We start from the raw sequence: 15722 nt of genomic DNA, 5'->3' as shown, positions 1-15722 counted from the left end.
AGCGATAGGTAAAAATCCAAAGGGAAAATTACTATTTAGTAAGAGCCAGGGATGTGCCCTGCCATCGGACCCCCACATCCCTATCCCCTTTCACCTTAACTTAACCGCTGCACAAGGAAGCCGCTTTATTGTATGGCCTGCTAATCCTCAGGTTTATGTAACCCTCCATCCAAGTGTTCCTTTTACATTTGATTGGACTTCCCCTATCCCTAACCGCTTCCTAAACCTCACTTCTCTACTCCCCAACTTATCTCACCTGCAAGACCCAAATGCATGTAATAGAAATAGAAAACAACAAAGAGGCCAAAGCCTTCCAAACTGCTTATCGAGTACATACCTTATGCTTCTCCCACAACATTGCGTGCTTTGCCTCTAAGGAAATCGCCCAAGTTACACCCAGTTGGCTAACCTCTTCTACTCTTCACATTCTATTTTAGATTGTTTTAGCAATTTGTTGCGGATTAATGTTGGCTGTTGCTTGTTGTCTATGTAAATTTTTCCGTTTGCCCCGGCTCCCGGTTCAGCCCCGACCACCACCGGAAGCCCTTTATTTTCCACCCCACACTGTATTGTCCCTCAAATCCGGAAATCGACCACCTTAGTGTCATTTCTAAATCCAAATACTGTCCTATGGCCCCTTTGTTTAATAATAGTAGTGATGCCTATAGGGCATCAGAGGAGGGAAATTGTGGGGAAATAGAGGAGGGGGGCCTTCTTTTTGATAGCCAGAGCTTTGAATCTGAAGGCCCCAAAATAAACCCTCCAACAGAGATCTGTTATGCTGATGGCCTTTGCACAGAGTAGGGCAGGCCTAAAGCTTAAACTAGACTAAACTGCACAGTTTTCTGCCAAACTCGGTCAAGGGTCATGTCCAGAGGAGGGAATGGGAGAATAACCCCCCCCCCCCCCCCTGCAGCAGTACTAATGAAATATGTTCATAACTGATGAAATATAATAACTGCAAGGCTACGGAAATATAATGCAAGTTGCTTGACATTAAGAAATTGTTTTTGCAGAGAGTTAATCATCCTTGCTGCTATAACTATTTGCAACCTTTTCCATAGTCCAGCTATCTGCAAACTAGCCCCCCCCCCCTTAAGCCTTTGCTGAAATCCCCCGGAAAATGACATAGTCCGAGTCTTGAGAAATGTACCCAAGCTAGGGCCGAGCACCACCCCTGCGGAAACCACCAAGCGCCCCTCTACCCAAACAAACACCCACTCCTCGGAAATTAAGTCAGAGGGTAGGGAGGGGGGTGAGAAGATTGACCCCAACCCCTGCTTCCTAGCTCGTGATCAGCTCATGCTCAACCCTTACCCAGCTTGTGATTTGTCCCCAGAGCTCGTGTTCAACCCCTGCTCAGCTTGTGATTTGCCCCCAATGATTTAATGCATGACGTATTGTTTGTACCCTGCTTGTGGTTTAATGGAATAAAAGAAGCCTGCGAGCTGTTGCCCGGTGTGCCAGTTTGAAAAACTGCACCCCAACGCGTTGGTATGTATTGCAATAAAGGCCTCAGGCTCTGAGTCTGTGAACTAAAATCACTGCGTGGGTGATTCTTTCCACGACAGAGTTAATTAACAAGCCAGGCAAAGCTCCCAGCGGCTGAGCAGGCAGGGGAAGAATCACCACCCCTGAGCCTTCAGCGAGACCCTGGAACCTCGTATTGGTAATAGAAGACCGAGAACTGCAGGAAGCTGGCGAGGAGCGATGGGGACCTCACCAAGACCCTCTGGAAGCCCATGCTCTCGTACAGCCGCTGGGCCGAGTAGTGAACCATGGAGGTGGCCAGCACAACGGCACTGTACCCGTGTTCCTGGGCGAAGCGGATGACCGTCCTGCAGAGCGCCCTGGCAATGCCCCGGCCCCGGTACTCCCTCCTCACGGACATGCGCTTCAGTTCCAGGGCGTGCCCCCTTTCCGAGGGGTCGTCCGGTAGGACGGCCCCCACCATGCCCACCACTGCCCCCTCAGCCTCTGCCACCCAGAGACAAGAGTCTGCTGCCTCCAGGTAGATTCTCCGGATGTCCAGTAGGTCGTTGCAAAGAAACTGCTGGGCGTAATCGTTCCAGAGACACCAGATGCAAAACCAGGCCCCAGTGAGAGCGAGCAGGAGAGCCAGGAGGGAGACCAGGAGGGACCCGGAGGCCACGAGCACCGCCAGGAACAGGCCCAGGAAGTGCAGCTGGGCCTGGGGATGCTTCAGCATGTGGATGTAGCCAGCAGGAGCGTACTCCATAATCCCACGTCCGAACATGGTGCGCACGGCCTCGTAATCACTGTCCTCGTACTGCCGGATGCGGTACAGGGCCATGGGGCCGCTCAGCCCAGGCACACTAGGGCAGACAGAGTTTAAACCAGGGGAGCGGGTTGGGACATTGCTGATCCACCGACCACTTCCCACAGTGCCCCTGGCTTCTCGCTGTACTGGGCTCCCCCACACCCTCACTGACTCCTGGCAAACACCTTCCACGCCTCCACCCACCGCCCTGCCATCTCATCACCCCCATTCCCAGCTACCTCAGCACCCACCCATCAGCCCTGCCCTGCAAGAGGAGCACCAGGAACGGGTGGGGGGATGGGGGGAGACAATCTCTCCCAGGGGCTCAGGATAGAGGGGCTGGGGGGCAGGGCAGGGGGCTTCACTAGGCAGACGCTGCCCCTTTAAACGCCAGCCCTAGCTGGTGACAGGCTGGCCGTGGAGGTTCCATGCCCCACGCTCCAAGCAGCTCCCCAGACTAACGGGCTGTGATCCCGTCTGGAAGGGGACGGCAGGTGTTTGTGGATCAGCCTCTCCCCCTCCCCCAGATCCACACCCAGAGCAGCTCGCACTGCAGTGGTCCCGTCACCCTCGTCCCCTTGCCCAGCGCGGTACCTACCCAGCGGGAGAAGAGAGCCGCTCTGTATCCGGGGCCTTTGCCCCATGCTGCTGGGAACAAAAGACAATAACCATCAGCTGGGACCAAGCCCACAGGAAGCTCCTCGACTCCATGGGGCACTTCCTGGATTCCCTATTCCTCCTCTGCTCTTTCACCTTCTCCAGCAAGGAGCAGGGCAGGGGGCCCAGCCCTGGGACAGGAGGGGAAGCCTGGGCAGCAGGAGGGGTTGGGAGACCCCAGAGGGGCAGGTGTCAGCTGGATAGAGAGGAACGAAGGGGTGGGAGGGAAGGGGTGGGAGCCCTAGTGCAGGCACACAGCTCGGGGATTGTTTTAAGGCACCAACGGCCATAAACCCCCTGCACGGCCATGTCGCCAGGCCCCCCGGAGCGTTCATCGGGCGGTTTGATTTGTCTCCCCCAGCCAGTGATCACAACGAACAGAAAAACATTCGGGAAATTCTCCCCAGCCTTGTCGTCGGAGTACGTGAGCCTAACCCAGCCCCCGCAGGAGGCCAGCAGCCATCCCAGACAGCTGCCGGGTGGTGGGTTGAGCACTGACCCGGGAGCCTGGCACTGCTGGAGATGGGGGCAGGCTGCTCAGTGCCTCCCTTTGCACACCTGGCCTTGCACACTTTGGTGCGAAGCTCTGTGGATCTAACACTTCCCTGGGGAGACCCCGGACGGCCTGACTCCCAGCCACGGGCTCTAACCACAGGCCCCTCGTGCTGCTCAGAAGCTCGCCTGCTCTGGGGCATGGTGAGCGACGGCTGCCCTCGGGGAAATGCTCCATGCCCGGCACAGGGGAGGGCCTGACGTGCGCCGGATCCCCTCGGTTCGGCCTGGCCCTTACACACCCAGGCACAGCGGGAAGCTCTGGAGAGGGAGCGCAGCAGTCAGTGCTCGCCCGCTCACACCTGTTCTGCTGCCTGGCTGGGCAGGACGCCTGGGTTCTCTCCTCTGCTCTCAGAACACCCTGGGCTCCAAAGCTTAGTGTAGCCAGGGCTTGGCCAGCCAGTCCCCAGGAACAGCGCCCACCTCCACAGCCCCTGCATGGGCTCTGCGGGCTGGCCAGCTCAGGGCCTTGGAAGCGGTTTCCGTTCCTGCTTTTGCAGCCAAGGAGGAAACGCTCCCAGCTGCAGCCAGGAGCAAAGCCTGTTCCTAGGGTGACCAGATGTCCCGATTTTATAGGGACAGTCCAGATTTTGGGGTCTTTTTCTTATATAGGCTCCTATTACCCCCCAACCTTGTCCCAAATTTTTCACACTTGCTGTCTGGTCATCCTACCTGTTGCTCTCCCGAGCAGCCCCTTAGCACAGGGGTGGGCAAACTTTTTGACCGAAGGGCCACATCAGGGTTGCGCAACTGTATGGAGGGCCGGGTAGGGAAGGCTGTGCCTCCCCAAACAGCCTGGCCCCCACCCCCTATCCGCCCCCTCCCACTTCCTGCCCCCTGACTGCCCCCCTCAGAACCCTCGATCTATCCAACCCCCCTGCTCCTTGTCCCCTCACTGTCCTGACCCCTATCCACACCCCTGCCCCCTGACAGCCCCCCCAGGACTCCCACCCCCTATCCAACCACTCTCTGGTCCTCATCTCCTGACCACCCCCTCCCGGGATGCCCCGCCCCAACTGCCCACTGGGATCCCACCCCCTTATCCAACCTCCCCCCCCGCTCCCTGTCCCCTGACTGCCCTCTTGAACACTATTCACACCCCACTCCCCTGACAGGCCCTGTGGGACTCCCACTCCCAACCCTCCCTGTTCCCCATCCCCTGACCACCCCCCCAGAACCTCGGCCCCATCCAACCACCCCCTTCTCCCTGACTGCCCCCCCCGAACCTCTCCGCTCCCTTACCCACCCGAGAAGGAAACGCTCCCAGCTGCAGCCAAGAGCAAAGTCTGTTTCTCTCCTGAGCAGCCCCTTAGCACCATGGCACAGGGCCCCCCAGGCTAGCCATCATTCTGTGGCCATGCAAAACCCCAGGGTGCAGCGACACTCTGCAATACCCCCAACCCCCTCTCCCAGCTGCAGGACTCACCTGTGCACAGACCCCAGCCAGAGTGAAAGCCCCCCACTTCCAGCCAAGAGCTCCAGAGCAGCGGCGATGGAACCGCTAGGTCAGGGGTTGGCAACCTTTGGCACGCAGCTCACCAGGGTAAGCACCGGGCCGGTTTGTTTACCGGCCATGTCCCCAGGTTCGGCTGATCGCGGCTCCCACTGGCCGTGGTTTGCCGTCCCAGGCCGATGGGGGTGGCGGGAAGCGGCAGCGAGCATGGCCCTCGGCCTGTGCTGCTTCCCGCTGCCCCCATTGGCCTGGAGTGGCGAACCTGCGGATGCGGCAGGTAAACAAACCGGCCTGGCCCGCCAGGGTGCTTACCCTGGTGAGCCGCGTGCCAAAGGTTGCCGACCTCTGCGCTAGGTGCACAGAGCCGAGGTGTAGCCGCCCTCCCCGGGAATCCAGCCAGCTGGCAGGGCCCAGGCTGCTTAAAGGGAAAGCAGGCTTTAGAGAGAGCCTGACGCAGGGGGACAGTGCGGGGTCTTTGCAACAGTTCAGCTTTCCCCCGACAGCCGCACTCGAGCAATAAGCTGCTCGCGCCCCCACGCACTCCAGAGCCCACCCCTCTAACTGCTTCCCTCCTTGCTGGCGGAAGCTCAAGCTGGTTCCTGGGCGTGGAAGCAGATTATAGCTGCGTCTCATCGCCTTTGCATGGCACCAAAAGAGCTGCTCTGTGGCTGGGAGTCCCCATCTCTGTAAGGGGATCACAGCACAACCCACCCGCCAGCGGCCGAGGCACATTCCCTAGGGGTCAGGCCTAGGCCACTTCACGCAGCAGCTAACAGCCAGAAGCCAGGCCATGTGGGCTAGTGGCTGGGGCAGTGGGCTAGCATGCAGGAGACCGGGGCTACCCCAGCTCTGCCCCTGACCTGCTGCGGGATGTCGGCTCAGTCCCTTCCCCTCCCTTGCGCGTGTTTCCCCTCGGACCTTTGCCTGGGGCTTCTCTCTGGACTGGGAGCTGCTGGGGGCAGAGCCTGTCTGGCTGCGTGTGTGCAGGACAATGGGGCGTCCAGGCAGTGCAGGGGTCACACACACCACGAATAGTGTCAGTTACAGGTGGAACTGGGGTGGGGGTGGGGGACGTGAGCAAACTGGAGCCACAGCCCTCCCCCCCCACCCCAGTTCCTCTTGCCCAGATACGGGGGATGGGCACTCAGCAAATGGAAAGAACAATGGAACCTCCCCCGGGTTATTGGCATCCCACGTGAGCTCGCTGAAGGCCAGTTCGTGCGAAGCTCTGGTACCAGCTCTGCGCCGGAGAGACATCCCTGATGCTGCGGGTACTGCGGAGACACTCCAGGCTGTGCCAGGGCTGTCTGTGGGGCACGGACATTTTATAGTGGGGGGCTGAAAGCCAGTGAAACTGTCCCCAAAGTTTTTACCTCGTGCCCCCCTTAGCCCTGTCCGTGCCCTGCCCCACCCCCGAGCTGAGGCTGGGAGCAGGGCGGTGATGTTATAAGTGTAATATAATATCTCATTGAAAGATGACAGGGCCAGAAATAGTTAATTAAACTTACCTGACCCATGGCCGAAGTTTAGAGACTTGTTAGGAACATATGTAAATGAACAGAGCTTTGAAATGCAGGCTGCATTGTTAGAGGTAGAAGGGTGGGTGTTTGCTCAGGGCTTGTGCTGTCAGCAAACAAGTCTTGTCTATTGCTATAGCTTTGATTCAAAGATCAAAAAAGGAATATTAACATTTAGGAAGAAAGTTGAGAGAAATAGTATTATTGTCTCTATGTCTCTTTGAAGGTTGTGGTAACCTGTATCTGAACTGTTTAATGGATAAATTACCCTGTGCTAATTGCCAGGATGTTTGGGAGAAGGAGAGTTAAGCCTATTGTTTTCTCAGGCCAAAAGGCTTCTGAAAATGTATAAAAACCCTGGGACACGATCCTGCTTCATCTCAGATCTGCTTTGGGTTTCAAGAGGGGGAAACCTTCAGCCACAAGGATTGAGATCCCCAGTCACTGACTGGAGTCACCCTGAATATGGACATTGGACTATAACCTATGGACTATTTCTAAAAGGACTTTTGGCAACTACAAGCTCATCTCTGCTATGCATCTGAACCTCAAGAATTGAATTCAAGTCTGTATGTATATTGATCTTTTAACCAGCACTCTCTCTTTTCTTTTTTAATAAATTTTAGCTTAGTTAATAAGAATTGGCTATTAGCGTGTATTTTGGGTAAGATCTAAGTTATAATTGGACCTGGGTGTGTCCAATTATATCCTTTCGGATTGGAAGAACCTTTTCTTTTATATGATGAGATAAGATTTTCAGTAATCATCATCATATCTGACGTGTGTGTCTGGACGGAGGCCTGAGGCTGGGCACTTTAAGGGAACTGCGTTGTTTGGACTTCTGAGTAACCAGTGAGGTAATACAGAGGCTGTTTTGTGCTGGCTTGGTAAATCTAAGTATTGGAATATCCACCAGCTTTTGGGGTTTGGCTGCCCCGTTTGGTATGCAGTTCACCCTGATTGAGTGACCTCAGCTGGCTCCCACGGGCAGCACCGTCACAATGCCGTAGTCAGCAGGATCCACAGAACCACATCAATTAAACTTTGGGTCAGAACCCCCCGCTATCCAAATTTGAATTTTGGGATTGAGAGTTTGGTTGGTTAAAGAGCAGTTGCAATGGGTGAGCAAAGAGCATATGAGGATCTTGATAAAAAAGCCCTGGAAGATTTGTGTTCAGAAAAGGGGATAAGCTTTAGAAAGAAAGCTACAAATCAAGAACTGAGAGATCTGTTAATGGCCAGTGATAAGGAGGCAGGAGCACAGCCCTTACCTGAGGCTACAGAAGATGCAGAAAAAGTTAGAATGCAAATGGCAGCAAATAAACTGCAACTTGAGCATGAACAGAAACTAGCAGATCTTCGATTGCTGGAAAAGCAAAAAATAGCTGAATTAGAAAGAGAAGCTCATCAAAGAAAGAAGGAGGCTGATGAGAGAGAAGAAAGAGCTCGTAAGGGGCGTCTGGAGCTGCTGGCTGCTGAGGAGAAAGCTCACCAAATGCAACAGGACACGGTCAGATTTCAGCTCCACGTCCAAAAAGCAAGGGAAGAACAGCAGAAAGTGTATCCTCCTGAAAGTCCAGTTTATAACAATGTTGGTATGTTGTATAACGCTGAGCAATTGTCTGGGTGTAACGAAATGTACCCCAACACTGCCACCTTTTATGTAAATGCCGTTACTGTGAGTTCAGTAGGTGACCCCATAAATTGTGCCAATACTATGTATGGGAGGGGTAATGAAAAATTCATAGAGAGTGTAAAAGTCAATGGTAAAAGCTGTTTAGGGCAAATTATGGCTTCTAACATCACTCTTGTTAAAGCAGATCTTGTCAAAGAGGAAGATTACTTACCAAATCAGAGTGTGAATGTTGATGTCCTCTATGAGTTTACTGTACGTGTGCCTTTAGCCAGAATCCACCTTGAATGGAATGGTACGAAGCATGAAGTTATATAGTTGGTGTAAGGAAGTTATTGCCTAAGGATCTTTTGATTGGGGAAGATGTTAAAGCTCTGTTCAGTCCAGGTAGCCAATCACAGGAAAGGAATGATCTTAAACCTGTGTCTGTTAGGGCAATGATTTGCCTGGGGAGGGCGTCTCCAAATTGTTGTCTATGCAAGAGAGCTATTTGGCTATGAATGAAGTTTCTGAACGTCTGTCTAATGTCTCAGAAGCAAATCTGAAATTAGGTCAAGCAAAGGGAGAGGTGAATAAGAAAAGTTTGGATGAGCCCAGACAGCCTTGTGAGCTGATGGCTTTATCTAGTCAGCAGTTTGGGAAGGCAAGGATAGTGAAACATAAGTGTCCCTATACCTTACCTGTTACCTGTGTGGAGAATTGTGACAGTGAAGGAAATGTGCCTGTGTCTGTCAGGGGTATTGACTTGCCTATGGAGGAAGCTACCTCGGTCTCCAAGCAGTTGTCTGTGAACAGCCCTGTGCGCTGGGACAAGGAAAATGAAATCCCAAGCTATGTGTCTGGTAAAGGAGAAGGTGTCTCCGGCTCTTTGTCTGTGAAGCAGACTGTGATGGTCGAGGGTGATTCAGTTGTCTCAGAGTTGGTTCTGGATTCAACTAAAGCCCAGAAGGGAATGGTCTTAAGTCTGTGTCTGCTGGGGAGAATGGAACTGTAACTAGGTGGCATCTGGTTAGTGTCCTAGCAAAATCCCAGAGACCAGACAATTCTAGTGCTTGTATTTGGCCTATTGCTAATGTGTGGTTGGAAAAGGATGTAGCAACTCTGTCTAATCAGGGTGATATCCTAGCCAGGGCACAAGGAGAGCAAGAAGGTGATTTAATTGTGTTACCCACTGATGGTTTGACAACTTGTAGCAAGAAGGAAAAGATTCCTGAACTTGTGTGTGTGGCAAAGGGAAGGAGAAGGCTTCTAACCTTTTATCTAGTGAGTCTATGAGTTTGCCTGCAAGGGGATTGTGTAGAAATCTGCCTGATGGGACGAAGGGGATCATGGATGTGAGTAAGACCCAGACAGAGTCTGTTGTTGCTCAGGGAAGTGTTCCTTTAGAGCAAGCCCCAGGTGAAGAGGGTAAGGGCAGAATTTCTGTGAGGGGTGAACTGTGGCTTAGAAAAGCTGCTGGGGAAAGGAATCCTCATGGTAATCTGTGCAAGCAGCTTGCTACAGCTAAAGGGTGTAAAAGTGATTTAATCCAGGAAGTTTCAGTTCCTAACAGCCAGAAATTTTCTGTTGTAAATGGATCCACTGACTTTCCTTTTGTAAGATCCAGTGTGGATAGCTCTGAGAAGGTCTCAGATGGAGTAAGAGCTGTTAAGAAAGTTGAGCAGCCCTATAACCAAGTGGCTGTGTGTGGCCAGCTTGTTGGGAAGACAATGGTGTTGGAACAGGACTGTCTCCATGCTAATTCTGTGAGTGAGCTGTCTGTGCTTCAGGGTCTGAGGACAGATTTGGTTACTGGTGTTTCAGAGCAGAACAGTTTTATGGCTGAATGCTTAAGGATATAGGGGAGAGCAAGCCAACTCTCACCCTCAGACTCTTTGGATTCGTGTGGTCTCTCTTTAAGACAGAGTCGAGCCTTGAAATTGAAAGCAGATGAAAATTTGCAAATTACCTGGCTGGCAGGGAGAAGAAAGATTTGCTAATAGCTGTTAGCAAAGAGAGCACACCCAATCAGCCAGTGAATTCTGTTAAGCAAAAGAAATCAGGCTTTGATCCTTCAGGACAAGGAGGAAAGAGAAAACTGAATTTTGCAAAGGGAAGCCACAGAGTAGTCCTAAAACCCCACAACCCCAATGGTATTGAGTCAAAGGTGTGGCATGACAAACATGACTGTAAATGGACACTTTCAATGGATTTGTAAAAAGCAACAGAGGGTCCTGTGGCACCTTTAAGACTAACAGAAGTATTGGAGCATAAGCTTTCGTGGGTGAATGCCCACTTCATCAGACGCAAGTAATGGAAATTTCCAGAGGCAGGTATAAATCAGTATGGAGATAACGAGGTTAGTTCAATCAGGGAGGGTGAGGTGCTCTGCTAGCAGTTGAGGTGTGAACACCAAGGGAGGAGAAACTGCTTCTGTAGTTGGATAGCCATTCACAGTCTTTGTTTAATCCTGATCTGATGGTGTCAAATTTGCAAATGAACTGGAGCTCAGCAGTTTCTCTTTGGAGTCTGGTCCTGAAGTTTTTTTGCTGTAAGATGGCTACCTTTACATCTGCTATTGTGTGGCCAGGGAGGTTGAAGTGTTCTCCTACAGGTTTTTGTATATTGCCATTCCTGATATCTGACTTGTGTCCATTTATCCTCTTGCGTAGTGACTGTCCAGTTTGGCCAATGTACATAGCAGAGGGGCATTGCTGGCATATGATGGCATATATAACATTGGTGGACATGCAGGTGAATGAGCTGGTGATGTTGTAGCTGATCTGGTTAGGTCCTGTGATGGTGTTGCTGGTGTAGATATGTGGGCAGAGTTGGCATCGAGGTTTGTTGCATGGGTTGGTTCCTGAGTTAGAGTTGTTATGGTGCGGTGCGTGGTTGCTGGTGAGAATATGATTAAGGTTGGCGGGTTGTCTGTGGGCGAGGACTGGCCTGCCTCCCAAGGTCTGTGAAAGTGAGGGATCATTGTCCAGGATGGGTTGTAGATCACTGATGATGCGTTGGAGAGGTTTAAGCTTAGGACTGTAGGTGATGGCCAGTGGAGTTCTGTTGGTTTCTCTTAGGGGCCTGTCTTGTAGCAGGAGGCTTCTGGGTACACGTCTGGCTCTGTTGATTTGTTTCTTTATTTCCTTGTGTGGGTATCGTAGTTTTGAGAATGCTTGGTGAAGATCTTGTAGGTGTTGGTCTCTGTCTGAGGGGTTGGAGCAGATGCGATTGTACCTCAGTGCTTGGCTGTAGACGATGGATCGTGTGGTGTGTCTGGGGTGGAAGCTGGAGGCATGAAGGTAGGTGTAGCGGTCAGAGGGTTTTCGGTATAGGGTGGTGTTAACGTGGCCATCACTTATTTGTACGGTGGTGTCTAGGAAGTGGACCTCCCATGTAGATTGGTCCAGGCTGAGGTTGATGGTGGGGTGGAAGCTGTTGAAATCATGGTGGAATTCTTCCAGGGTCTCCTTCCCATGGGTCCAGATGATGAAGATGTCATCAATGTAGCGTAGGTAGAGAAGGGACGTGAGTGGACGAGAGCTGAGGAAGCGTTGTTCCAGGTCAGCCATAAAGATGTTGGCATATTGTGGGGCCATGCGGGTGCCCATAGCGGTGCCACTGGTCTGGAGGTATATATTGTCACCAAATTTGAAATAATTGTGCGTGAGGATAAAGTCACAGAGCAATAAGTTGTGCTGTGTCATCATCAGGGATACTGTTCCTGACGGCTTGTATTCCATCTGTGTGTGGGATGTTTGTGTAGAGAGCCTCTACATCCATGGTGGCTAGGATGGTGTTTTCTGGGAGGTCACCAATGCATTGTAGTTTTCTCAGGAAATCTGTGGTGTCACGGAGATAGCTGGGAGTGCTGGTGGCGTAGGGTCTGAGTAGGGAGTCCACATATCCAGACAGTCCTTCAGTGAGAGTGCCAATGCCCGAGATGATGGGGCGTCCAGGATTTCCAGGTTTGTTGATCTTGGGTAGTAGATAGAATAACCCCGGTAGGGGCTCTCAGGGTATGTTGATTTGTTCCTGTGTTAGTGTAGGGAGTGTCCTGAGTAGATGGTGCAGTTTCTTAGTGTATTCCTCAGTGGGATCTGAGGAAAGTGGCCTGTAGAATTTGGTATTGGAGAGTTGTCTGGCAGCCTCCTTCTGGTAGTCAGACCTGTTCATGATGACAACAGCACCTCCTTTATCAGCCTCTTTGATGATAATGTCAGGGTGGTTTCTGAGGCTGTGGACGGCATTGCGTTCTGCATGACTTAGGTTATGAGGCAAGCGATGTTGTTTTTCCACAATTTCTGCCTGTGCACGTCGGCGGAAGCATTCTATGTATAGGTCCAGACTGTCATTTCGACACTCAGGCGGAGTCCATGTAGAGTTCTTCTTCCTGTGTTGTTGGTGGGAGGGTAGCTGTGTATCAGTGCGCTGTTCAGTGTTATCTTGAAAGTATTCTTTGAGTCGGAGGCGGCGAAAGTAGGCTTCCAGATCACCGCAGAACTGTATCATGTTCGTGGGGGTGCTGGGGCAAAAAGAGAGTCCCCGAGATAGGACAGACTCTTCTGCTGGGTTGAGTGTGTAGCTGGATAAATTGACAATATTGCTGGGTGGGTTAGGGGTACCCCTGTTGTGGCCCCATGTGGCAGGTAGGATTTTAGACAGCTTACGGTCCTTTTTCCTTTGTAGAGAGGTGAAGTGTGTAATGTAGATCTCCTGTCTTATTTTAGTAAAGTCCATTTGTGTGGAGGGTTGGTTATTTATGAAAGTCTCCAGGTTGGAGAGCTCTTTCTTGATGTTTTTCTGTTTGCTGTATAGGATGCTGATCAGGTGGTTCCTCAGTTTCTTTGATAGTGTATGGCATAATCTCTCACTGTGGTCTGTGCAGTATGTAGATAGCAATGGATTTTTCACCTTCAGTCCATTTGGTATGATGTCCATCCGTTTGCATTTGGAAAGGAAGATGATATCTGTCTGTATTTGTGCAAGTTTCTTCATGAAGTTGATAGATTTCCATTCCATACGGCTAAATGCAGTGCCTTGCATGGTGTCAAGTATCAGAGGGGTAGCCGTGTTAGTCTGAATCTGTAAAAAGCAACAGAGGGTCCTGTGGCACCTTTAAGACTAACAGAAGTATTGGGAGCATAAGCTTTCGTGGGTAAGAACCTCACTTCTTCAGATGCAAGTAATGGAAATCTCCAGAGGCAGGTATAAATCAGTATGGAGATAACGAGGTTAGTTCAATCAGGGAGGGTGAGGTGCTCTGCTAGCAGTTGAGGTGTCCTGAGTCATGTCAACACAGCCTGATTCTCAGGGGCTTACCGCTCAGCACTGTTGCCCCTTTATGGGGGCTCCAGCTGAGGACCTGTGATGGTGTTCCCCATAAGGCTTTATGGGGAGGGGGTGCTTATAAATGTATGTATGACATAACTGGAATATGTTTCGTGCTGCCTGTGCCAGGTAACATATCTCCGTAAAGGTTATGGTCTACTATATCTATTCATCCTATTTGTACATATATATATCATTTTCTACTTGAGGTTAAGAATATGTGCTGTATGCTTGCTTGGTTTCTAAGTAAGCTTTGGGAGGCATTTGGTCAGCTTCATTAGGAAGGAATTCGCCAGGTTACGTACCTGATCAGGAAACACTTGGGGAACAATGCATCTTGGAATGCTCCAATCCACATAAGAAGTCTTCCTGGAGACATGCAAGATACCATGTGGACAATGGCGTCGGCCTGTAAAGACTGAGTCATGCAGGGGCATGTGACTTGCCCAGGTGTCTCCAAAACTCCATCTTGGAGCTGGACTTTGCATAGGAGGGAGGAGGGGGGTCTCCTCCCAGAAGAGAGAGCCTATTTATACCTGGGGGAGACCCCTCCATTTTGTCTTCAGCTGGCTAAAGAAGGAGCCTCTCCACCCCCCCAGGATACTGGAACAGAGACTACAGGGGTTGTGAGAGATTGCTGGACCCAGGCTAAAGGGAGAGTAGCCTGTAAAAGGGAGCATTCTGGAACTGGTGAGGAACTTATCTGTATTTAGTTTGATTAGGCATAGATTTGCGCATTTTATTTTATTTTGCTTGTGACTTACTTTGTTCTGTCTGTTACTACTTTGAACCACTTAGATCCTACTGTCTGTATTTAATAAAATCACTTTTTATTTAGTAATTTACTCAGAGTATGTATTAATACCTGGGGGAGCAAACAACTGTGCATATCTCTCTATCAGTGTTATAGAGGGCGAACAATTTATGAGTTTGCCCTGCATAAGCTTTATGCAGGGTAAAACGGATTTATCTGGGTTTAGACCCCATTGGGAGTTGGGCATCTGAGTGCTAAAGACAAGCACACTCCTGTGAGCTGTTTTGGATAAACTTGCAGCTTTAGGACAACTGATTCGGACCCTTGTTCGGTGTTGGAGCCAGACAGGAGTGTCTGACTCAGCGAGACGGGGTGCTGGAGTCCTAAGCTGGCAGGGAAAACAGAAGCAGGGGTAGTCTTTGCACATTGGGTGGCAGCTCCCAAGGGGGTTTCTGTGATCCAACCCGTCACAGGACCCCAAAACTGAGGCCCTGTTGAAAGTCTTGACCAAAGAACATAGAGCAGCTGCGTTCAGAGCCAGAGCCCGGAGGAAATGCTTTGGGGAGCTGAAGGTTTTCAGGTAAAGCCTCGGGACAGCAGGATGTTACAGCACCTGACCCCTGGGGCAGGAACTTCCCCATGTCCCGTTTGTTAGCTCTAGGGACAGGATGGATGTCATGAGTCACTTGCTGGGTGAAATTGTCTCAGCCAATCAGAGCCCAGCGGTCCTGCAGTTACTGATTCAGGCCTCAGACCGCCAGCCCCTGCACCCTGGCTGGGTGGGGTTTTGCGGTTTGTGGATTCACTGGATGCTATTCAGCACCCCCCGGCTGGCATTAGAGCCATTGGGCCCTTCCCTGTGCTGCAGCCGAGCCACACAGTGACCACGTGGGGCACCTCCTCATTCCAGTCACTGACGTGGGGCCAGCACAAACCAGTCTTGCTGCCGACCCTTCTCCTGGAAAGGGAAACAGCAGCCGGCTTCCTGCCAGAGCCACCACCTGGTCAGCCCCTGCCAAGCCCCAGAGCAACAGAGAGACATGCAGGAGTGGAGAGCTGAAACCGCTGGCACTGCCCTGTCCACTCAGGGTGGTGCTGGGTGACTGGAACTGCTCTCAGCTCAGCCCAGAGCCAGGAGCAGGAGGTGTCACCCCGTGTCCAGGAAGGCTGGAGGTGAGCTCTTGCTGGCATAGAGCCCCTCTCTCCAGCTCTCAGCAGCGCCGGTGAAGGCCAGTACCCAGGCCATGGATGGTGGCTTGAGGGACCGGAAAGTAACTAACACAAACTGACCCAAAGTAAAACACCAGCCCCCTCTTCTTCCCCTTCCCCATTCCCTTCGGGGGTTCTCTGGGCACTAGACTTTCTCGGTCCATGACAAGTGACGCTGACTAATGTGTCTTTCCAGTGCCTGCCTGCGGCCACGTACACTCAGCTCAACTCAGAGCTGAACACCACCACAACCTGGGACGCTCTCTGAATGTATCAGCCAAACCCAGGTCTCACCCCTAGGGGACAGGCCTAACGCTGCAGAGGGCCATCAAGCTGTCAGTCTGGATTCAGAAAAG

General features: G+C 51.7%; 1 protein-coding gene across 1 annotated transcript; it reads right to left on the bottom strand.

Annotated features, from left to right (window-relative positions):
* Positions 1 to 1630: 1630 nt before the first annotated feature.
* On the bottom strand, positions 1631 to 7799 carry LOC135895592 (N-acetyltransferase 8-like). The gene is made up of 2 exons (XM_065423731.1): positions 7732 to 7799; positions 1631 to 2336 (listed from the first exon to the last, which is right to left on the bottom strand). Exons 1-2 carry the CDS (start codon positions 7797 to 7799, stop codon positions 1643 to 1645), a joined length of 762 nt encoding a protein of 253 aa, XP_065279803.1. The 3' UTR covers positions 1631 to 1642.
* Between the last annotated feature and the right edge of the window lie 7923 nt (positions 7800 to 15722).

This window comes from Emys orbicularis, chromosome 1, assembly GCF_028017835.1.
Source record: "Emys orbicularis isolate rEmyOrb1 chromosome 1, rEmyOrb1.hap1, whole genome shotgun sequence".
Classification (NCBI taxonomy): Eukaryota; Metazoa; Chordata; order Testudines; family Emydidae; genus Emys; species Emys orbicularis.
This window is presented reverse-complemented; position numbering and strand designations above follow the sequence as displayed.